Source organism: Anomalospiza imberbis, chromosome 1 (genome assembly GCF_031753505.1).
Source record: "Anomalospiza imberbis isolate Cuckoo-Finch-1a 21T00152 chromosome 1, ASM3175350v1, whole genome shotgun sequence".
Lineage (NCBI taxonomy): Eukaryota > Metazoa > Chordata > Aves > Passeriformes > Viduidae > Anomalospiza > Anomalospiza imberbis.
In genome coordinates, this window is record NC_089681.1 from 107,722,602 (window position 1) to 107,744,584 (window position 21,983).

The 21,983-nt window shown below is 42.9% G+C and overlaps 2 protein-coding genes and 1 long non-coding RNA gene across 4 annotated transcripts; 1 reads left to right on the forward strand and 2 right to left on the reverse strand.

Moving 5' to 3' along the window:
* Positions 1 to 987: 987 nt before the first annotated feature.
* On the reverse strand, positions 988 to 6,787 carry EIF1B (eukaryotic translation initiation factor 1B). The gene is made up of 5 exons (XM_068204671.1): positions 6,541 to 6,787; positions 4,225 to 4,388; positions 3,434 to 3,535; positions 2,669 to 2,852; positions 988 to 1,316 (listed from the first exon to the last, which is right to left on the reverse strand). Exons 1-4 carry the CDS (start codon positions 6,569 to 6,571, stop codon positions 2,808 to 2,810), a joined length of 342 nt encoding a protein of 113 aa, XP_068060772.1. The 5' UTR covers positions 6,572 to 6,787; the 3' UTR covers positions 988 to 1,316; positions 2,669 to 2,807.
* A 182-nt stretch (positions 6,788 to 6,969) lies between these two features.
* On the forward strand, positions 6,970 to 21,312 carry LOC137482401 (prolactin-releasing peptide-like). Of its 2 annotated transcripts, none has more exons than XM_068204685.1 (3): positions 6,970 to 9,874; positions 18,547 to 18,715; positions 20,274 to 21,312. In XM_068204685.1, exons 2-3 carry the CDS (start codon positions 18,568 to 18,570, stop codon positions 20,450 to 20,452), a joined length of 327 nt encoding a protein of 108 aa, XP_068060786.1. In that variant the 5' UTR covers positions 6,970 to 9,874; positions 18,547 to 18,567; the 3' UTR covers positions 20,453 to 21,312. The 2 variants fall into 2 exon arrangements, with proteins under 2 accessions (XP_068060786.1, XP_068060781.1); XM_068204680.1 differs by lacking the exon at positions 6,970 to 9,874 and adding an exon at positions 15,571 to 15,799.
* Positions 13,232 to 15,462, reverse strand: LOC137482417 (uncharacterized). Its single transcript, XR_011004052.1, has 2 exons — positions 15,329 to 15,462; positions 13,232 to 15,289 (listed from the first exon to the last, which is right to left on the reverse strand). It is a non-coding gene; the product is annotated as an uncharacterized lncRNA (long non-coding RNA).
* Positions 21,313 to 21,983: the final 671 nt, after the last annotated feature.

Here is a 21,983-nt window from a genome sequence, read left to right on the forward strand (position 1 = left end):
AAGGATACAGACTTCACAACATTCCAGCAAAAAAACCACCATTTTTTGCAATCTGAACTTGGCCAGCCTCAAGTCCTACTAGTGGACTTCAAACGAGTTTTCTATCATAAGCTGATTTTTACTGCCTTGGCAATTATGGGCCACATCCTTCAACATTTTTAACTTATTTTTGAATAGATGAAAAGATTGAAACCTGCCTTCATTCTGAAAACACATTTCTGTGACAGCACTTTAACAAGTTCTTTTCCAAAGCCTTAATTTTCAGCATTTTTAAAACACAGATATGTATTCCAAATAAGTTTAGCTTTGACAAAGAAGTTTCAGAATAAGATGACAAAACATGATATTGTCAAAGCTTTTCATCTAGAACATACAAAGAGGTTTGGGCTTGTACCAAAGCTAATTACAGTCTTAGAAACGCTGTTTCAGTTTAAAATACTCATTGACAAAAATTTCTGCTTTCCTTCTAGAAAGATCAAATGGTTTGTTGCCACAACAAATCTCACCTCTTTAAAACTTCAAATGTGTTACATCTTATTCCATCTCCTTATAATTTTGCCCTTCAAAGGTCAAAACACAAGCATCTCCACCCAAGCCACCTCTCAACTGCAAGGTTCCTTCTATTAGAAAGGATTTTTAAATGAGGAGGAAGAAAATCGAGGATTTTTCTTATTTATTCCAAGCAGAATGACTATGGAGAAATGACTCAAGCTTAGGTAGTATAAGTTAATGGAATGCCATCTGAAATGAAGACTGACTCAGTAACACGAGACCTGCAAGTCATTTGTTAATCTTCAATTCAAAGCCCACTAGATGTACTTGTATAATACCAGTGAAATAGAAGATGCTGCTTGTTTTTCCTCTTGAGCATGAGAACAAGCTTTAAATGAGAACATCAGTTTTTCTGGTATGTGATAAAATGAAAATCACTAATTGCTATGTACCCCAAAAGATTGATTACTTTAGCAGTTAAGAATCAGTACTAGGTAAACTTGCACTCGAATGACTTTATTCTGCTCATCTGCAAGACTTGCATAAGGTTTATTTTTGGATTTCCATTTGGTATGTGGGTATTTTATGCTTTGCATGAGGCATTTCCTCCTCCTGAATGTATTGCACATTAACAGTATACCATCTCCTGGAACATCCTTTCTCTGGAACAGTTAAGATCTGTAACATCAGGCAGTATTTGTGGATATTGAGAGACTAGATTGTTACAAGTGGAATTGTCTAGACCAGATGGAGAAGGAAATCGTCATATAATGCACCCCTAATTGTTGCTAGTGCCTTAAGGGTTCATTTCTGAACTCTAAAATCTAAATAAAGAAAAAAAAGTTCAAATTAGTTAAAACGGAAGCATTTCTGTTTAGAAAGGCAAATATGAATAGGAAATAAAATACAGGTACATGTGAGATTAAATAATAGAGTTTTCCCTAATTGTTTACTACCTAGGTAGTAAACAATTATTTTATCAATTTAATCATTTTTTTCTGGCTAAGTTATTAGTAAGTCTTAGTAGAGATAAGGCTCCTTCTTTCTTTCCAGAGAATATATGATACCACATGAAGTTTTTTAAGCATTTCCTGCTATTGTTATGGTTTTGCAGCTCAGCGTGTTCTGAATTGTTTCAGAAAAAATTTCCATGTCTACCTCAAAAGGAGGACAACATCTGCTTGTTTCACCAAATGAATGAATTTCATTCTTCACAAGACATAGCCTACAAGCAGAATAGCAAATGCCTACAGCTAACTAAAACTAGCTTACAAGCATGGTGAAACAAACCTATTGTAATCTCCAGTAAAGCTGAAAGAATTGCCTTCTAGATAAGTAAACCAAATCAGCTTTCTGTAGTAATATCCAAACATGAATACAAAACCCTCCATGTCAACCACCAACCCTAGGAAAACTTTTTGTAACAGGGAAGAGATTAGTGTAGACCCTGTTCCCTTCCTTGCTCCTGCAGCTTGACACCACCAGCTCAGTCAAACACATTGACTGTGTTCAATGCACAGTCATGGCAGAAGCCAACACAATGTCTTTTCCCCTACTCAGTGACAGAGGAATACAATATCCCATCCACTTCCTTCAAATGTTTGGGGACTTTTGCCCAAATGTTTCTCCCTGAGGAGCTTGCTTGTCTTACCCCTACTTTGCTTCACACTAATATCTCATAGTCACTGCAATAAATTTCAGAGAAGATCCAGTTACTTACACAGCAAACAATTGATGTCTTATTATGCTGCTACTAAGGTACACCTATACTATAGGCTTTAGAGCTCTAGTCTTACAGCTACAGGGTAAGATCACATCAAGCTAATCTACTGATTAATCAGCTAGTACTTAATCATGTAGATTTTCCAATTTCTTCAATCAGCAGTAAGCTACACTTGCCACAAAGCAGTTCAGCCATTCTTCAGCAAGGCTGCAGTACTAGTTCAAAATTTAGGCTAAAGCATTTCAAATATCCCAGAAATGATATGAATAAACTTTTATTTTTAAGCAACAACACACACTATTTGAATAAAACTCACACATTTCACTCAGGTGGAAAGTACTAAACTGAACAATCATCACTAATACATTTCCATTGGAAATGTGTTAAAGTTCACAAGGGTCTTCATTACCATCTTACTGAAGTTTTCTTATGTGTTTCTAGTCTACACACCACCTGTTTCATGCAGTCATGCAAATCAAATTGTAAATGTTGAGGTAATGGGGAAGTCCATTCACTGCAAAAATTCATTTTTCACAGCAGAGGCAGGATAGGCAAGACCAATACTGCAGGGATCTTCATGAGTACAGGTATATTAGAAACCATGAACTTTCAGTTGTTCTTCCTTGACAATGCCAATCTAAAGGAGAGAAACAATGTATTTTAGTAAAGCTTACATATTTAGGCTATTACAGCGATATCAAGTTATCACAATCTTACACTTTGATTAAAGAAACTGCTATACAGTGTATACACTCAGTGAAACATTTTTCTAGTTTACAGAATGTTTCTGGGACAAGCAGAACAATTGACTAAATAAAAAGAAAATCTTATCAGACATCTGATTTGTTCTGTAGTCCTAGGACTTATTCTTCGACACTGTAACAACCCTGCATCATCATTTGCATCAGAGCAGGCCTCTTTCTTCTGCAGTGTTTTCAGTCTCACAATTATGGCTTGCATGGAACACTTGATTTTACAAGCACAGAGCTCAAGTTGCACTGCCAGAGAACAAGTGGTGTGTTGTAACAGTGCAAAGGCACTCTACAGTGCTTTGATTCGTACCAGAGGCTTACTCTCATACTGCAAGTGTCATTTTACTTTCTGGCTGAAAAAACAAAAGAACAACAGTGGCAATCTTTAGCGGGTTAATTAGCATCAGTACCACCTGTCACCCAACTGCTTCCAGAGACATTTAGATATTTATCTGCAGTCCCTCACCTCCAAGAGGAATTGGCAAATGTTCTTTCTCTGGTCACCTTGCAGCTGGATAACTTCACCGTATTCAGGATGCTCAATCACAGTACCATTACAAGCAAATTTCTAAGAGAGAAACATCCATAATATAAGACATCTGATGTACATTGTGATTTTGCTTAGTCAGTCTTTTCAGAGGAACTTTGTCTTAGAAGCTGCTTACTATTTTGATGCCAAGCCAGGCAAAGGTTAAATCAATTTTACTGGCTCTGAGAGTAAATGGAATATATCTGCTGATACATACATACACAAACTAAACTGCTGATGGTAAATTCAGGCAATGACAGGATTAGCTACTGTGCAGAAGGAAATGGCCAACAGTCATTGCAAGAGTGAAAAACAAAGTCATAAGATACAGCCTTTCAACTCTACACTATTTTAAAATAAGTATTTTTATCCTGGCAAAACTAAAGGCCTCTATTTAGAGCAATGACCCAGCTGTAACAGACGCAGGAATAAAAACCAGCTCTACTTTACACTGATTTTATTCTTTATATCAGCAAAGCCATAGATCTGTGAAATTTAAAAAAAATTTCAGAATATATTTTATATACTTCTTTTTAAGATAGAAATGTTTAACTTTTTAGCAAAATCAGTGTCACTGGACACTGACAGGTGTTTTGAGAAAGGGAAAGGACTCGAATATGGAAGTGGTGTGCACTGGAAAGAATCAAGTGAAATAAGTGTTTTGTTACTTAGTATTAAAAGCTATCTTACTCCTTTATAAATAATCATTATCAAATCAGCAACTTTACCTTTTTGAAAGCTTTCACAAGTTTCTTCTTGTCATAATCATCTGCAATGCCCTGAACAGTTGTTAGTGTCTTTCTTCCGTTTCGTTGCTGGATCCTTATATGAATGTAATCCTCAGTCCCCGCCGGGAGTAAGTCGTCACCCTTTGTTGCATCAGCAAAGGGGTCTGCAGGAGGAAAAAGATCCATGTAAATCCCACAAAGGAAAACATCCAAGTTCAAAACTAAGGAGGAAGATTCTCACTTCACAGAAAATTATTACTGTATTCAGGGTGTCATCTTGATGTTTAATCCCTGTTTAAAAACTGTTAAAACCAAAGTGCTTTTTCTACAGCTGGATTAAGTGTCATTACACTAGGCACTCAGGGCAGCCCTCTCAACTACCACACACCGTTTCTTCCATGCCTTCCCAGGTATGAAAGATTTTCTGCTACAGTATCCGTTTGCTTCATTGTTTCTTGCAAACTGTAAATCCTGAACCTGAAAACGTGGTTCTGAGAAAACATCAAATGCACATAAGTTTTAGACAGCCACATACATTTAAAATGAAATAAAGCAACTGGATCTCTTAGCAGATCAACTGATAAGAACAGAGAAATAGAAAAGCTCTAGAACAGACACTTCCTTAAAGGTCCAGAACAGAAGTCTTACACTGTGGTAACTACCACACTTCCAGCATGTTAAGCCATGGATTTAACTCCTGGCTTCTAATAGAAATAAAAGAGACATAACACTCTAACAGATGTCAGAGGCTGCTTGCAAACCACTACTCCTCCAGTCAGCAGCTTTAGTCAAGAAATGTAACAACATGAATTTAGGCTTAGACTAAAGAAAGGCCAGTTCTCAAATTCTTCTTCCAAGCTTAGCTAGATACTAGCACAGATAAAACAGAAAAACATTTAGAAAGAAGGGGGCTTCTGGGTTAACACTTCTTATACTCTGTGCTTCACAAAAACATATTTAGCACTCAATCAAGAAATTTTACAGCTCTATAAATCTCCTAATCAGTAGCTCCAAATAAACCTTGAAGCATGAAGTACTTTATTACTTTTCAAGAATAATCACAAGTAATTTTTTGTACTAATCAGAACGATATTTAAGAGCCCATGTAGGTTCAATAGCCATGCAAGCTACAATTTCCCAAACTTCCATTCAAAACTCAGCTCTATAAACACTGGTCAAGTTTTGCCATCCACTAGAAAGAAATGCCCTAAATGAGTAAAACTTCAGCAGAAACACAAAAAGTAGTTCAGATGCAGATCCTTGCGGAAACAAGAATGACATGAGCATTAACAACACTGAAAGCATAATGAAGATTCAAGCACCACAGGAAACAAGTACAGCACTGGGAATCTTGACTAGATCAACCTATACTATGGAATTTGTTAAACCATGCTGAATTTTACTGTCTCCCACAGCTTGTGGCTCAAACACTAACAGAAAATCTTAGTCAAAAAAAGTGAAAGAAAAAGAGGACTTGGGCATGAGGATCACTTAGCAGAGTTTTGGACTCTAGGTTAAAGGACTGCAGATAAGCCAAGATAGCTTGGCAGAGTTTAGGGCTCTAGGCTGGAAATAAGCCAGCACTGTAGGTGTCAACACTGGATCCCTTCAAACAAATCCTCTGGGCGGCACCTTCCTTAAACGCAGGGTGAGCTCCCGAATCCTAAGTGAACGTAACCTTCTCACATGGCTTATACGTGCAGAAGATCAGAGTCCAAACTGTGACCAAAAGCCTGAGACTATTGCATAAAGTACTAACTTGCTCACTTCTGCTGCTTATAGATAAGGCAGGAGGAGAACGCTGGCTCGGCACGGTTAAACTTCCCTGCTGATAAGAGAGAAATGAAGTGCCATCTGCGTAGCTCACTCTATAGAAACAATAACCTTTGCAGGGCTCGTATAGCGTTTTGGGACATTGCTGAGGATAAGCTGCGGCAGCAAACCAACTGTAACTGATGAAATTATTTCCTCAGCAGAGGATACGAGCTCTTGATACGGGGTGTCAGAGATGAGAACATGGCAGCACCTCCTTCGGGAGCAGCGAGGGGCTGAGCCTCCCGCCGAGGTCTCCTCGCCGCGCTCACTGAGCACGTCCCGAGGCCGGCGACGCGGGAGGACAAGGACGAGCCGCCGGCGCTGCCTCACGGAGCACCGCGGCGGCACCGCTCAATGTCACCGCGGGGGCGGGGGGCCCGCGGCCCTGCGGAAGGCGGAGGCAGGACGGCGGGGCCGGGGGCAGGACGAGGGGGCCAGGGGCGATGGGTGGGTTTACCGAGAGGGTGGCTGCGGGGGTGGCGGGGTGCCGGCGGCTCTTACCGAAGGATTGGAGGTTCTGGATCGAGGACATGCGACTCTGCGGCGAGAGGCTGGAGCTGCGGGGAAGCGAGTCCGCTCGGGTCACGTCTGCGGCTCCGCAGTGCCACGCGGGGGCGGGGAGCGGGAGGGAGCGAGGGAGGGGTAACAAAAGCAGAGGGGCGCGGGGAGTGAACCCGAGCCGGAGAGCGATAGCAAAAGGAAGCAATACGGCGAAGAGGACGCGCTAAAGGGAAATAAAACGTGAAGGGAGGGAGGGACCCCCCGCCCCTCGCCCGCACCGCCCCACGGCTCCGCCAACGGGCTCCGCCCGCCGCGCTCCGCACAAAATGGCGTCGCGCGCGTGACGGCCCCTCGGCGGCCCGGTGCACAGAACCACGGAGTCGGTTCCTTTGGAAAAGACTCCTGAGGTCATCGGGTCCAACCCGTGACCGAGCATCAGCATGGCAGCCAGACCATGTCACTGAGTGCCACATCCAGGCGGTGACTCCACCACCTCCCTGGGCAGCCCGTTCCAATGCATAATCACCCTTTCTATGAAGAAATTCCTTCTGATCAACCTGAACCTCCCTTGCTGCAGGCTGAGGCTACATCCTCTTGTCCTGTAGCTGGTTCCCTGGGGGAAGAGACTGAGCCCTACCTGGCTACACCCTCCCTTCAGGCAGCTGTAGAGAGCGATAAGGTCACCCCTGAGCCTCCTCTTTCCAGGCTAAACACCCCCAGCTCCCTCAGCTGCTCCTCATATGACTTGTGTGCAAAACCTTTTACCAGCTTCATTGCCATTCTCTGGACCTGCTCCAACACCCCAATGTCCTTTCTTGTAACAAGTTTTTCCCCTCGGTGGATCCCCAGCAGCAGTGCTGGCGTGTTGCCGGAGCCCCGTGTTCTCCATGCTTCTGGCCCTCAGGGACCCCTATGCCCCAGCAAGGGTGACTGCCATGGAGGTCCTTCCATACTCACATCCCTTTGGCTTGGGTACTTTTCCAGCTGATCTGAAATTGGGAGAGCACTTCCCCCTTCCCCATTAAAATATGTTGGAAACCCCACTCCCTCAGGCCCCCCTCACTGGACAAAATGCTGCTTTAAATGTTGAATGTGGTGAGGGAGGCAGTCAGCACCCCACAAACCGCCTGTATCTCCACTTTGGGCATGACTTTTAGACACAAGAAGTTCCACCTCAGCAGGAGGAAGAACTTCTTCACATTGACAGAGGCAGAGCCCTGGAACAAGCTGTCTAGGGTGATCATGGAGTCTCCACCTCTGGAGACATTCCAAACCCACATGGACAAGTTCCTGTGTCACCTGCTTGAGGTCAGAATGCCTTGGCAGGGGGATTGGACCAGGTGATCTCGAGAGTCCAGTCCAACCTTTACTATCCTGTGATTCTGAGAACTTTGCACCCTTTCAGGTGGGTGCAGCTGCTGTTCCCCAGTCCCTAGGGGCCACCATGAATGGTTGGCATGTGGCCTCACAGGACTCCTGTGTGACAGCCACTCACTGTCCATCACAGCGTATCAGCATTGTAGGGGCTGCAATGGGAGAAGTTTGCCTTTAAAACGGTGTGCAGGTGTTACAAAGCTTGCTAGTCCTTATGAGATGATTAATAGCTTTGCAGATGTACAATAAGCTAATTCCTCTGGCAGAAGTGGCAGAACCTGTATTTCTCTTTTATTTTTTTCCATTTTTGGCTGTTATGCTAAACTTCAGTCCTCTTATATGAATGGGATATTTCTTTTCTGTGATCCAAAGTCTGGATCAGCACTGCAGTAGTTTTATGAATGCTACTGTGCAATGGTCTAAGAAAGTTTCTAGTCCTGGCACTTTGCAAGGAAGTCCTTGCTCTTTCCATGGGGAAAGCAAGCCCATTGGCCATGGCACAAAACCTCTGCTTACCCTTTGCTACCATCATTGATTAAGCCTTTCACTGCACTATGGGCTGTAGAGGGGCGTTGTTTAACTCATTCCCAAGCAGCTGCAAAAGGCACTATTGGGGCAGTAGTGGGAGGATGGGGCAAGAGCTTGAGGCCACAATTTGGACAATGTCTGTGGATTAAGGTTGCAGAGCTAAATACTGAGAAACCTTCTGGGAAGGTTGAGGAAGCTCAGGACACCCATCCTCAGGGACATGACCCCAGGATATCAATAGAACCTCTCTCAGAGGACTTCTATTACTACTAATGTGAAGGAATTTTGGCTCTGATATATTTTTGTTAATCCTATGTCTCTCTGCAAGATTTTGTTGTATCTTTTGCTCTCCCATTGTCATCCCATGAAACTTTTTTCCGGTGGCAAAGCAGGTCCATCACACTTTTTTTCTCCCAGACACTGTTTTTTGTTACCTTTGCTGCGCCAGTACCAATGTCAGTGGGACACTAGGATGAGCCAGATCAGCAGACTGATTTGAGTTAAAAAATAAACTCAAATGTTAAAGCCTCAGATCCACTCCACTTGCATAATCCTACAACAGTTGTAGGAGACAACCGAAGAGGACAAGGCTGGCCATGGATCTTCAGACATAAACCCCACGTCTGAGTTTGCAGGTTTATGTACCAGTCATTGTGTCAATTCTTCTGCTTGCTCTGAATCTTTATGCATTTAAAATAGTTTTACAGTTCTAATTCTCACTGCATGGTTAATCCGGTCCTATGGGCTCATTGGGCATCTGTGGAATTCGTCCTACAGTTTACAGACAAATGAGATTGGATGTCTGGGAAGTAACAAAGCTCATTTTATAAGCCAAAAAGATGTGACTTTGTTATCCTTTAATTGAAACACCAATGAATAGTTCTGGCAACTGTAGAGGGAATGGAAAGAACCCCCAGTTGCACAGCTTGGCCTGCACTGTGCAGAAATTAAAATAAAGGTGGTGGCCAATGCCATCATTGTTCTCTTGGCATCCTTCCACAATGTCCATGTGAATTGGTGGGGCCTCTGTGGGGCTGTGTCAATGCAAAGAGCTCTCCCTTTGCTGTCCTCCTCAGAGGGAGCTGCAGGTCTCGATGTCACATCTGTCACTAAGGTCTGACACAAATCCTGTCTGGGCCAGCACATTGCACCAAACTTTGGTGTCTGCGCGCAGAGGCAGGTGGCATCCTGCTGGAGATATGTTGCTCCTGCTATTGCCCCTCAGCAGAACAGTAGTCCTGAGGTACTTTGAGCTGACTGAGTCCTTCCCATTGCTCTTGAGCAGTCCCTTGTGGCAATAGACCTGTGAAAGTCCTGGTTGTGAGGGGCTTCCAGTCACACCAGACTGAAGAAAGGTGGGCAAGGCAGACATGGACCTGCAGCAACCAAAAGCAGTAGAAGCAATTAAAATAGGTTTACAACGTAAGTGAAGGTAAGAGTTGTTGCTTAACTGTTAAATTTCAGATTTTGAAAACTTAAATTTCAGATTTCAAAATCTGTTCAAATTCAGATCGTCCTAGAGCTGAGGCTGGAGTTGATCGCATTCACTAATATTAGACATCAGGGTTGAAGCAATATTTTGGGAATGAGACTCTTGTCTTTCCATGACTAATGTATAACCTGCCAACTACAGTGCCAGAAAAGAACTTCATCTCTAATTAACTTGATCACGGCTTCAAGCTATTTAAATGTAATAGTTGCAAGACCTGGTTATGAAAAGCAATTAGAGATCCCTTTGCTTGCCTTTTACTGTATTTCAGTTAATCTGTCAAGCTGTATGTGAATCATTACAGGTTATTTATGACTGGATAAGCCTCAAGGATTAAAACCAGGGGCTTACTGACATACAGATGATAAATATGACATACTGAAGCCATAAAGTACACTTTTGTAAAACATGTCACCCTAGTGCAGAACCTCACCTTCACTGGGTATTCTCAGAACCACTTGAGATGCTCTTGAGCAGCAATGGGTAACCCAGACCAGTGGGAGAAACTTTGTTCTTCCAGAGGATTGCTGTGTTGGAAAAATGGGCTGGAAATGGCATGAGAAAGCCTTGCATCAGGCAAAAAAGTCAGCCGTGTAGTAGGGCTAAACCTGTGATTTAGTTTAGGACTCTGTATTACATCTGTCTTTGGTTGTGTGCATATAAAAGGCCACCCTTGTCTGCACCTGCCCCTCTGTAATAACCAGAATGAAGAACATTGGTTTTCACTTCCTACAGACACAGTTCTAATATAGATTACTATCATTTTCAGGTGCAGCACACCAATATTTTGAGTTTTATACCTTAGGAGCTTTTACAAAGCCCAAATTGAATTTAATTAAGGCTTGCTGGTAGGCAGATCTCCCGTGCGTGGCCCTGCACTCTGCCTTACCAGAAATGTCAGACTTGCATGCTGACCTGTCCTCTGCAATGGCCTGGAAACCCAATTACTGCTTGAAGCACATGGTATTCAAGGAGCAGTTTAAGTTGCCTGACAAAGTGATTGTGCATGAAACATGCAAATGGCATGTAGCAGCACTAATGTCCATCCTGCATGCCAGCAGTGCAACTGCTGTATACACAAATGCTACTCCACTCCTGCACCAGAAGCTGAGTTATGCTGGCCTAATGTTGGCATTCTGAAAATAATATCAAAGTGCTGGATCCCTGAGAGATATGCACACATATTTCCAACCTTCATTATTCTTCTTCAACTTTAATCTTCCCTGCTGTCACTACATGACTCTACCTACAATATCCAGCTCCATTTGCAATCTGCACATCCCAAACCTCTGTGCAGAAGGCTGCCTAGTAGCTTTCTATCAGGGAAGAAGAATAGCAGAAGTGCCAGAAGAAATCCTCCCTCTTCCATCAACAGAACAGTTTTGAAAATGGCTGTAACCATGCCAAGCTTGACTTGTATTTTTCCATCCAAGCTCCAGCTCTGGTGCAAAGTCTCCACAGTGTGCTAAGGAAGGGCTTGTGGCTGAAGTCCTGAGCTGCAGCCTATGCTTGAGCTGCCCAGCTGCTAACAAGTTGTCCCAATAAGCATGTGCTACCTGGGAGACTGGGGTAACTGGATATTGTGCTGATGATAAACATCTGGATATCCAGCCTAACTCAAGAGAGCTGGAGTTATGTGTAGTTTGGCTGAGCTTGTGTACATGGTCAGATTTCAAGATACATATGTTTTCATTTGAAATGTGGGGGGTTCATTCCCTGCTCAATAATGATTGCAAACAAGATGGTAAGTTTGGCATTAACCACTAGATGGTCCTCTTTCTCAAATTAAAAAAAAAAATAAAAAATAAAGTAGCTCCAAAATAAAGCTAGTCCTGGCTTTTCTCTGAACCTGAATGTTAGTAGAGAACAGTTTATTTGTAAAGGTAAGTGTTATTAGGTGTTATTTATCTAGTTGACTGAACTGACACGGTTTTCTGAATAGGTTTGAATACAACTTTTCATAAGCCCTCCAAACTCATTTAGTGCAACTGGACCTCCACCCCACTACAGAAGGCTGGGCAGATTCATAGGTCAGACAGTAGTTCAAGGCATTTGCAAACTTTTCCCAGACTGATATGTGAAACAATGAGTGGTGAGCTGGGGGAAAAAAAAAGTTGCTGTTTCTCCATCCAACTGCATCAAATGTCTTTGCTTTTGTGGTCTTTCACCTCTGTTTGTAGAAGGCTCTGACCAACAAAAGAATTACAGAAAAAAGGAGATTTGGATTAGTTCTTTGAGAAAACTAAATGCAAGGATTTGTCATCAAAGCTGTAGTTCACTGTTGGCCTCTGGTCTGGAATTGTCTTGTCAAAGAATATTTCTCTGTGTCAGGCTAGCTGGACCCTCTTGGGTCACTCCAACCTTCAGGCAATACCTTCCTATCATCTCCATTCATCCCCCTCAGCATTTCCTGTCCAGAAGCCTGACCTCTCCTTACCTTGGGAAGTTGCTTTCCTCCTCACAGCCCTTCACACCTGTGTATCTACTACTGCCTATTGATTTAGTTGCATCCTATTGCATCCCTGGTCAGTCTTCCCACTGAGACACTCCATCTCAGCCCTGTTCCTGCTCATAACTTATGCAGGAATTTTATGTGCAGGAGTCTTTAAATGTGTGTGAAGCAGGACTTGAGTTCTTCTCCAGGATCTTCTACCAAGAAGACAGCATGTGTCCAGCCTCTGCTTCAGAAACAGGAAAGGAATGGAAGTTTTAACACACAAACCTCTGCACTTTCACTGCCGACCAAACTGTCCTCTAGATAATCTTTCTGGTTTGTTCTCTTACAGCCCTGGTTCCCCTGACAGCTCTCTTTCCTAGTTCCTCCCAAGTCTGAGTGGCTTTCACATTGCTGTGCTGCATGAGCTGACTTGCTTTTGTCAGCTAAAGCATCAGCCCTGCTGTAGATGGGATAACAAAATAAAATCACAGCTGCCTGAAAAGACCCTGAGAAGCCAGGATGATTTCTGTGAAAGCTTGTGGGTACTGTACCTACCTAGAGTGTGTACACACCTAGCAGTGTGGTGGTTCACTTGTGGTCTGGTGGATAGAAATGATGATGTTCAGTGAATGAGAATGAAGTAAAGTTTACTTTGGTAAGAGAAATGCCTGATGAGGCTCTTTTAAACAGACTGTAATGTAATTTATTAGTCTTAATCGCTGACAACATTTTACAGTAGCCTTTCATGAAGTCAGAATGATTAAAAGTGAAAATGAAAATACTTGAATGAAAGAGAAAATACTGGCAAGTAGTGTGTCCAGAATAGATGCACAGCTATGATCCTTCTTGTAGCAGAGAAAGAGCTGTGAAGTCCTTGGCACACAATTTTGTGGATGTTGAGAATTTACATGGGTTCAGGAAGCAACAGTGAAAGAGAAGAAACCCGTCAAGGGCTAGGTACCACAAATAAACATTTGGTTTGGGAAGTCTCTGGACCACAGGGCTCGAGGGTCTGTGAGAAGAGTATAATGAGGAATAAAAAATAAATACCCTGCTTTTAGACTTTTCCATAAATGTCCTTTGTTTTCCACTGTCAAAACCAAGATACTGCACTAGATCAGCTTTGGGTTAGAATGAAGATAGATGATAATATTAGAGCATTTTAAATGCTGGCTCTCCTAATAATGATTTTTTTTCTTTTTTGTATTTTTGTATAGTGTATTATTTTGCAAGCAACCTTTACCAATAGGCAAACATTCTTAACATGAAGACATTGCATAATTTTGTTTTATGTGGTAACTTCCATGTAGGTGACAATCAGTGAAAATGATCTGATCTGTGCTGTGGAAAGGCTCACATTGCAGTGTCAGCAAGACTAGAAAAAGTACATGGGATGAAAAAAACTTTTGCTTCTGTTTTAAGATGACAGGATCACTAGCAAAACAACAAAGCAAGAAAGGGTCCTGTATGTCCTGGAGAAAAGAAACCTTCACTCCAGCAATTGCCTGCTAGAGATCATGAAAGGATACTCACATTTTCTGATCAAAATAAATGTGAAAAACAGTAAGGGAAAATATCTACAATGAGAAGCCATAAAGAGTTTTATTTACTAAGAAGATACCCTTTGCACACATGCACAAAAAAATTAGCACAGCAGAAGCACAGCCACTGCCTGGTTCTTGGACACTGATTGATTTTTAGGTAGGGAGTGTTTGCAAGGTTCAAAGGGAACACGCTAAAAGGAGATTTCTGAGAAAAGCATGTATATTGATTGTAATAGCTGTAGGAAGACCTTTTGTGCTACCATGGACTTGAAGTGCTCTTCATATTTTGAAGTTGTGATCCTGAATAGTCTAAGTAAACTCTTGAAAACTTGGATGAGGAAGACTTTTAGCTGCTTTTTGGTGGGAATTGGAGAACAGAAGAGTATTTCTCAGGTTTCTTTACAAATTTCATTCATACGTGTACCCATAAACGGAACTATTATACAAAAATGAAAAATCCCTGCAATTAGTGACCGTAGTCTCCCAGTGGTACTTGATGCTTGGATGGTGAGTAAGGGCAGGGCCAGGCAACATTTCACCATGCTTCCTCATAGAAGTACCTTACAAATTACCCATAGCAAATAAAATAATTTAATTTCTTTTGAGAGGTGCCTATAGTGAAATAGCATTATTTGTGCTTTGACGTTTTCCCAACTTGAACTGTCTTTATAGAAAAACTGAACATATTTGCTATTGAACTTTGTCTTCATCCTAATGGGATTGCAGGTTTTCCTATGCAGTCTCATTTTACAGATGGGGTCAGGCCTCAGAGTCCCCTTTCAAAGCACAGCCTTAAAATTGTTTCTTTGGGTACCTCACCAGGAGCAGAACATGAACATGGGTCTGTGAAGAGAGGGTCTGTGGCTCCCAGTCAGCCCAGTTACACTTCACACCTCAGCCTCTCTGCAGGATGGTGCCCAAGGAGTGAAGCACTTGCCAGTTCAGCTGTTCTCCCCTGCAAACCTCCAGAGTAAACAAGGTCTTAACTTCCACAGCAGCAAGATCCCTAAAAGCAAGGCCATGGTGACACATTAGTCAAGAGACAGGGTTAAAAATAACCACCCAGAAGAGACACCTATTGTGGAAATACAATATTGTTCGAGATGCTGGCCTCAGGCACATGAAATTTTCTCTGCCACAGAACTAGTAAGAGCCTGCTTAAGCACTGAATCACTACTTGTTTAATCAGCTAATTGTGTGCTGTGTTGCAGTGTGACTTAAAACTTATGCATGGGTGGGTTGATCCCAGCTGTGGGTTGGGGCTGAATGAAACAAGAGCTGCCATCAAGATCCTAAGGAGAAGGCAAAGATGGGACAATAGCAAGAGGAACAAGGGCTGGGATAGGAGTGTGTGGACTGACTGTCCCAGCTTGCTGGCTCTGATAGTTCCCCAATGTCCATCTGTTCTTCAGCCACGAGTGTTTCCCCCTGCAGACATGCTCTTCAGACAGAGAGCATCTCAGCTGGGCGGCACAGAGAGCTTGGGTCTCCTTTGCAGGTGTAGCTGCTCCCGTCTATGCCGCACCCCCCCCCACAGGGACATGGCAGCAGCCCCCTTCCCTCTGCTCTCTTCCTGGTGGGCCTGGGGGCCTCAGTCATGTATCCTGCCATGCCCCCCCCCCCCCTAAAATCCCCTGGCGCCGCCCTCAACCCCTGCTCCCTGCCCTGATCAATGGCTTTTTAATAGAGCCTCCATTCTCCTACCCCTCCTTTTATAAATTTAAATCCTGCTCACCAGTACTGCTGACGTCCTGCTGGCCCACCTCTTGACTCCCCCTCCCTGCTTCAAGTCCACTTCCCTCCAGTATAAAAGGCACATGCCCCCATCAGCTGCCCTGCTTCTGCTTGGAGCAGCGACTACCTGAGGAGCAGCTTTGGTGCATACAGGTGAGTGCCTTCCCCTGTCTGCTTCAGCGCTTGTCCGGGCTCTTTCTTGCCGAATTTCCTTTTTTTTCCTTTTAGGCTTTAGCTTACCTAGGTTAACATACACAGCTGTGCTCTGTGCTCAGTAACTTTTGCCCAGTTTTTGTTAGCGAAGCAGCCCGTGCCGAGGCAGGGTGGCTGACCCCGCGGGCAGCGCTGTGCCCTGCAGGCAGAGCGCGGGCGGGACAGCAGCACAGCCCTGCACCTCTCCGGCCGCTCGGCCCTGAAACCAGCCTGCTCACCTGGGGTCTGATCCCTCGGGCGTGCTTCCAGCGCTGCTTTCGAACAGGAAATCTTTCCACATATGCATCGGAGTGGGTGTGCACAGCCGCTGATCTCAAGAAAGATGCTGGCTTAGGGGTAAAGAGTTAATAGCATCTTGTCTTCCGAGGACAGCTGTGGTAGGGGTATATCCGATGGATCTGCAGCAGAGCTTGAGTTTGGTATGATAAGAACCCCTGTGTGCCCAGAGGGAGAGCCAGGCTGATCTCCTGGTGAAACAGACCCACGGCAAGCTGTGATACTGCTGCTTCACTGTAGCTTCGTTTGTGGCTTTAATTTTCCCCTCTCATGCCACTGAAAGTTGCCAGACTTCTGTCACAGAAGTTGCTCAGCCAAAGTTTAAAGACTCTGCTTGGGCACCAAGCAGAAGTGGCAGGGCAAGTTGATCAAATGACTGTGGCACTGAAATTCGCTGAGCTTCAGGAGCAAAATTATTCCTGAAACTTTAAATTGTGTCAAGTTTGGTTGCAACTAGTCAGTTTTAAAATTTTTATGAATTATTTAATAGTTGAAAATGGAGGCACATATCTTGGCTGTGTGAGGTCTTGTTCTTTTTCAATTTTCCTTTTGGAAGAAAGCTGTAGGTCTGGACCCGAGGACATCACAAGCCATCTCAGCCACACAACTCTTGAAGAAATTCTGTGCATAGGTAACCAGGCTTTTTGCTAAGTGACAAGATGGAGCGGGGTGTTAGGAATGCTCAGGGTCAAGTTTGTGGCAGTACCTCAGCCTCTGTTTCTTCCCATATAAACAGTGGTGGGACAATTAAGTGTAGGAAAAATTAGGGAGGATTAGAGGTGCTGAGTGCCCTGATTATTTAGGGTGGCATGTTACTTACTGAGGAGCAGTGGGAATGATGTGCTTCACAGAAACCCTAGCCAGGACAAGAGTATGAACAAAAAGTTCAATATATATGAGTGCTGTAGAAAGTGGCTGCAGTGGCACAGGACCAGCTGGTGGGGACTGAAGCACAGCAGTGCCTAGGAAAAAGTGTGTGCTAAAAGCTTTTCCCTGTATTTTTGTCTTTCATCAAAAATGAGCTTAAGGCAAGCTCTTTTTTTCTGTAACTCAGTTCCCAAAAAAAAAAAAAACCCAAGACACAAAAACAGGGAGCAAGTAACCGGGAAAACCTGTCAGCAGCCCTGTAAACACACCACAGAGATGCCTCAAAACACCTTATTTTTGTCCTGCTGAACCTAAGGCTTTGTTAAAAATGGAACAACAGGAGAAGTACCCCAGCTGAAACTGAAGGCAGAATTCACCCCATGTGGGTGAATTCTACATGCTAAGATAATTTAGTCCTGATAGTCATGAGAATGTTTTGTGATATTCAAGTTAGAAAAAGTTAATTTGCAGTTCTGAACTCATGAGTTAAAATCACGTTCCTCTAAGCTGCCTGGTAAGCAACTGTCGTTGTGGGGAAAAGTCCTTGAGAAACCTTCACTGAATACTAGGGGTGAAGGAGCTTTTAACTGCATTTTAGTGAAAGACACAACCAACTTCATGTGTTTTTGCTGTGTTGCCTGTTTGGTGTGTTTGGGAGCATCTTGCATCAAAGATTTTCATTCATGCTCTGCCTTTACTGAAAGCAGGCTAAGATTTTGGCAGCAATGGGAAAAATTCCACCTATACACAAAGAGAAGGCACAGCTGAGAGGTTTTCCTACAGCCTCTGTGCCTCTACATCACTTACACGATGCTTAAGCAAATAGGCTCCTGCTCTGTAAGCACAGGCTCCAGGATGTCAAATGTAGAGGCAGACCTTGCATGTGACAAGACAGACTGTCCTGGCGTGACAGCTGGGAGACCTGCCATGAGGAAGCTTGTACAAAATGCCAGAGACAGTGGTAACCAGAGCCTGGCTCCCTCCCCTTCCTGGATGCAACTTTCCCAGCTCAGCACCTTCTGTTCTGCTGAGCCTATCCTATGGAAGCTAGGAGGGATTTCTCATTCTGTTGCATCTGGGTGCATTTACAGGACTGGGACATCTACCAGAGGAAACTGTAGCTGGAAATTGTAATTTTGCATGCTGGCAAAAAAGGGTGTAATGGCACAAGAGGAGTATTGCCATTCATACTGAAATGCATTTAATTGTATAAAGAGTGTGTAGAACACAAATGTTAGACACATTTTACAAGCAAGGAAAAGATGCTGGTGGCAGTGAACTCAGGGCCAGGACTCAAGTGTCCTGTGAAGGCTTTGACTGCTGGAGAGAACAACGCTCCAGTTTTCACCTCAGTAGATGGCCCACTTCATAGCCTTTGCCTTCGAACAGAAATGCCCAGGACATCCCCAGCATGAGTGTTCTGCAGAACTTAGAGCCATGAAATGGCTGTGTTGGATGGGAACCTACTGTTAAAGTTGACACATTCCTTCACCTTGAGAGCTTTAACTCATATGTATTCCCCATGTTCACTCTTCTCCTTACAGCCTTCCCACCCCTGCTCCGTTATGTGGCATCCAATCTCCTGGACACCACGTGCCCAGTGGTCACCAAACCACTTAAAGCTAGTCACTGTCTATGTCCTGATGCTCTTGGTGTCGCTCAGCTTTGCTTCGGGACAGAGCAGGCCATTTAAACATCAGATAGACAACAGAAGTAAGTATGAGTCTCACCGGACATGGTGACCCCACAGTCTGTGCTGTACTGAGGGATCAGGGCTGGGCTGTCAGGCAAAGTTCAACAGCAAACCATGCAGGTGTTTCTGTGGTGTCACCTTGGTGTGAAGCCTTGTGCTTCCATTTGCACTTGTCAGTGTGTATACAGAACCTCATGTCCTTCTCACAGCCCTTAACTAGTCTAGGCAAATAGCATTATTTTTGATAAGTATCAGAGAAGACACTAATGTGCAAAGGACAGACAAGAAAATGTAAAGTGGTATATATCAAATATTTAAGCACCAAATTTTCAGGTGTGTTCTGTAGACCTACACAACTACTTCTATATAATAAAAAGAAAGCAATGGCCCAGAAACTTTAGTTCACTTTACAGACATCTTCAATTCTGTCTGTGGCTGTGAATTGTCTGAAAGTCCAAATACAAGTGGTTGAAGTATCTCAATTCAGAGATGCTGTGAAGTATTGAGAGTATCCGGGTCAGGGGTGATACCATGTATCCTAAGTTTAAACTAGCACACAATCCAAAAGATCTTTGAGAAAATCACCAAGAAATCTCATCTTCCTCCAAGGAGCATAGGCTGATAATGGTAGGTGGAATGGGAAAGGGGTTGTGGAGAGTAAGTTTTGTGGGCTCAGTGCCACACCTCTCCCCATAAAAAAGAACAGAGATGTTGGGAACCTCAGGTTTTAGGCACACAGAGTTTTGTTGAGTAGGAACGCTCTTAAACATTATGCTGAAAGACTTAAAAGATGTATTTACAGAGAAATTTAAAGGCAAGGTGAATTTTTTCCTCTGTTCAAGCATCAAAATACACAGGGGAAATTCCTCCTGCCTTGACTGAGACTTTTATGTGATGGGGATGATATATAATGCACTTAAATTGTAATTTATTCCTATTCCTGACAGTTGTCTGTCTCTGGAATGATTTGGGATTTCCTTAGGGTGGCATCATCTCCAGCATGTTTTACAATTTCCCTGCTGCTATATCTTTTAATATATAGTTTTAATACTTTTTAAATACTCATTTTAATATAATATTTTAATAGAACTATAAACCTTTGCAGACCTGCCCCAAAACTGCACTAGACCACAAAAATCAGTCATGTGTCAGAGCTTTAAAAGAAAAAAAAAAGTCATCCCTGAAAACAACTTCCTAAGTGAACAAGAATTAACTTTTCATGTTTACCTCTCATGTAGGAGCCCCCTCTGCAATCCAGAGGATTTGTTAGCCTGTAGAAATAGTGTACCTGGTACCTACTGCAGAAAATTTGGATGGGCCCTTTGGCTCATGTTAGAAATGCAGGTTGCAGCCCAGATGGATAAAATTAATTTTGCAACAATCCTCTTCCTTTGGCCTCTACACATGGAAAGTAACTCTCAAAGGCACCAGTAAGCTGTGTGTCTGGCTGTGGCCACAGCTTTCCCTTCTTTTTTTTTCTCCTTGGCTCCAAGTAAGCTGTCTAATGTCCTCAAGATGGTCAGAAAACACTGCGTCTGAGTGCAGTAGTAGATCCTCACTGAATGCTTTGAATTCCAGGTCCTGAGATCGACCCTTTTTGGTATGTGGGCCGTGGTGTTCGCCCCATTGGTCGCTTTGGGAAGAGGCAGCTGAGAAGCAGCCATGGCAGCCTGAGGCCTGTGAGCAAACACCTGGATTTCATCCTCAATGCTTTGTGGGAGCAAAAATCATTGGACACAGAGGACAGTGACTGGTGATCTCTGTTCTCCAAGGTGGAGACCCAACCTCTGTTCTTTGAATTGTGTCCTCCCCTGCACCTCAGACCTACAGTTCTGCTTTTGCCTAGCAATCCCACACTGCTCTTCTTTCTGCTCCTTATGCAAGCACTTTCAAAAAGAAACACATTCAGGGTGCAGGTAAAAGACAATGCATGGACACCAGCACTGAGTGCCACCACAGCTTATAAAAATGTTTCTTCATTGTGCATCCTCATCAATCTCCTGATACTGTTCACTGCTAGGTTCACTGTTAGGTTTATCCAAAATCCACACAGGTTTTGGGCTGGGATTTAAACTCTGCAGTATTAAATGTATCATGAAACCTTCCTGTCACATTTCAAAGTCAATGGTTGTTGATATATAAAAATAAAAAGCAATAGTTGGAAGAAAGAAAAAAGGCTCTTACCAATTTTTAATGTACCTGCATTAATGGCATGAAATGCTGGTTCTCTGTATATAGCTTTTATAGAGATTGTTAACATCCACTTTTAAGAATATCTCCTTGAAGTACCCCACTGGCCCTTCATAATTCTTCCTGTACTGCTGGAGAGATATATTAATGAATAAAGAGGAGCTCCTATTGAAGATAAGTATTTTCTCCCTACTGAAGAAAAAAAAATGGCTAATTTAACTCCTTGGAGTAGTTTTGTGCCTACTGCTTATCATCATAAACCATAATCCAAAAGGAGCAAGGGCTTGAATGAGCTGATTCCCTTTAAAACAATGTCATTATTTCCAAGTACATTGTCTGAGCAAGCTAAAATCACTCTTTGAGGATCACAAGCCATGTACTATCTACTCCATTAGTCCACATCAATAAGTCTGGAGATGCAGGTCAATACCCCTGTTTACTCATATTAATATAACTTTGTTAAATTACTTTTATAAGAAGTGTTACTTACAATGTGTTTCATCTTAATTAATAACTATTAGCAGGAATAATACAGTTTTATCTATGACTTATATCCAAAAAAGATAGTTTACAATTTAGGTAATAACTGATGGTTAAATCCAGGCCATGAATCATTCTGCAAAGGATAAAGCTGAATGGACTTCCACTTCTAGTTGTGCTTTGTGAGAATTACTACTAAAGCTGAATAATGGTTGAATTAACCATTGCAGACATTTTAACCCTTCTTTCTCTTTTTGCAAATGGCCTGTCAGGAAGGGATGGGCTTTCATTACAATAAGGGAGTTACTTCCATTTATAATACAACAAAGCTGCTGACCCAAAGTGTTACTTAAAACACACTAATTCTACTGAATGCTTTCAGGGTGGAGAAGATATGCTGATAAATATTTTGATCCACATTCATTGCAAGGAACTTTGGAAGTGTAAGACAAAGATTATCGGCAGGGTTCTTGTTCAGTTTTTGTAGCAATCCCAGAGAGAGATCAAGAAATTCCGCCTGAAAAACTGTGCTTCAGATGGTATTTCAGCCAACAGATTTGATGGTTTGGAGAAGAGTCACCAGCAAATGTTCCTAACAGGATTCCTCCCACCCCAGCC

Bases quoted from the DNA above. Each gene is read 5' to 3' on its own strand.
- EIF1B (XM_068204671.1), bottom strand. From the start codon at position 6,571: ATGTCCTCGATCCAGAACCTCCAATCCTTCG. The intron at 4,389-6,540 runs GTAAGAGCCGCC...TTCCTCCTGCAG, and splicing joins CCAGAACCTCCAATCCTTCG to ACCCCTTTGCTGATGCAACA. The intron at 3,536-4,224 runs GTAAAGTTGCTG...TTTCTCTCTTAG, and splicing joins TTGTGAAAGCTTTCAAAAAG to AAATTTGCTTGTAATGGTAC.
- LOC137482401 (XM_068204685.1), top strand. From the start codon at position 18,568: ATGTGGCATCCAATCTCCTGGACACCACGTGCCCAGTGGTCACCAAAC. The intron at 18,716-20,273 runs GTAAGTATGAGT...TTTGAATTCCAG, and splicing joins ACATCAGATAGACAACAGAA to GTCCTGAGATCGACCCTTTT.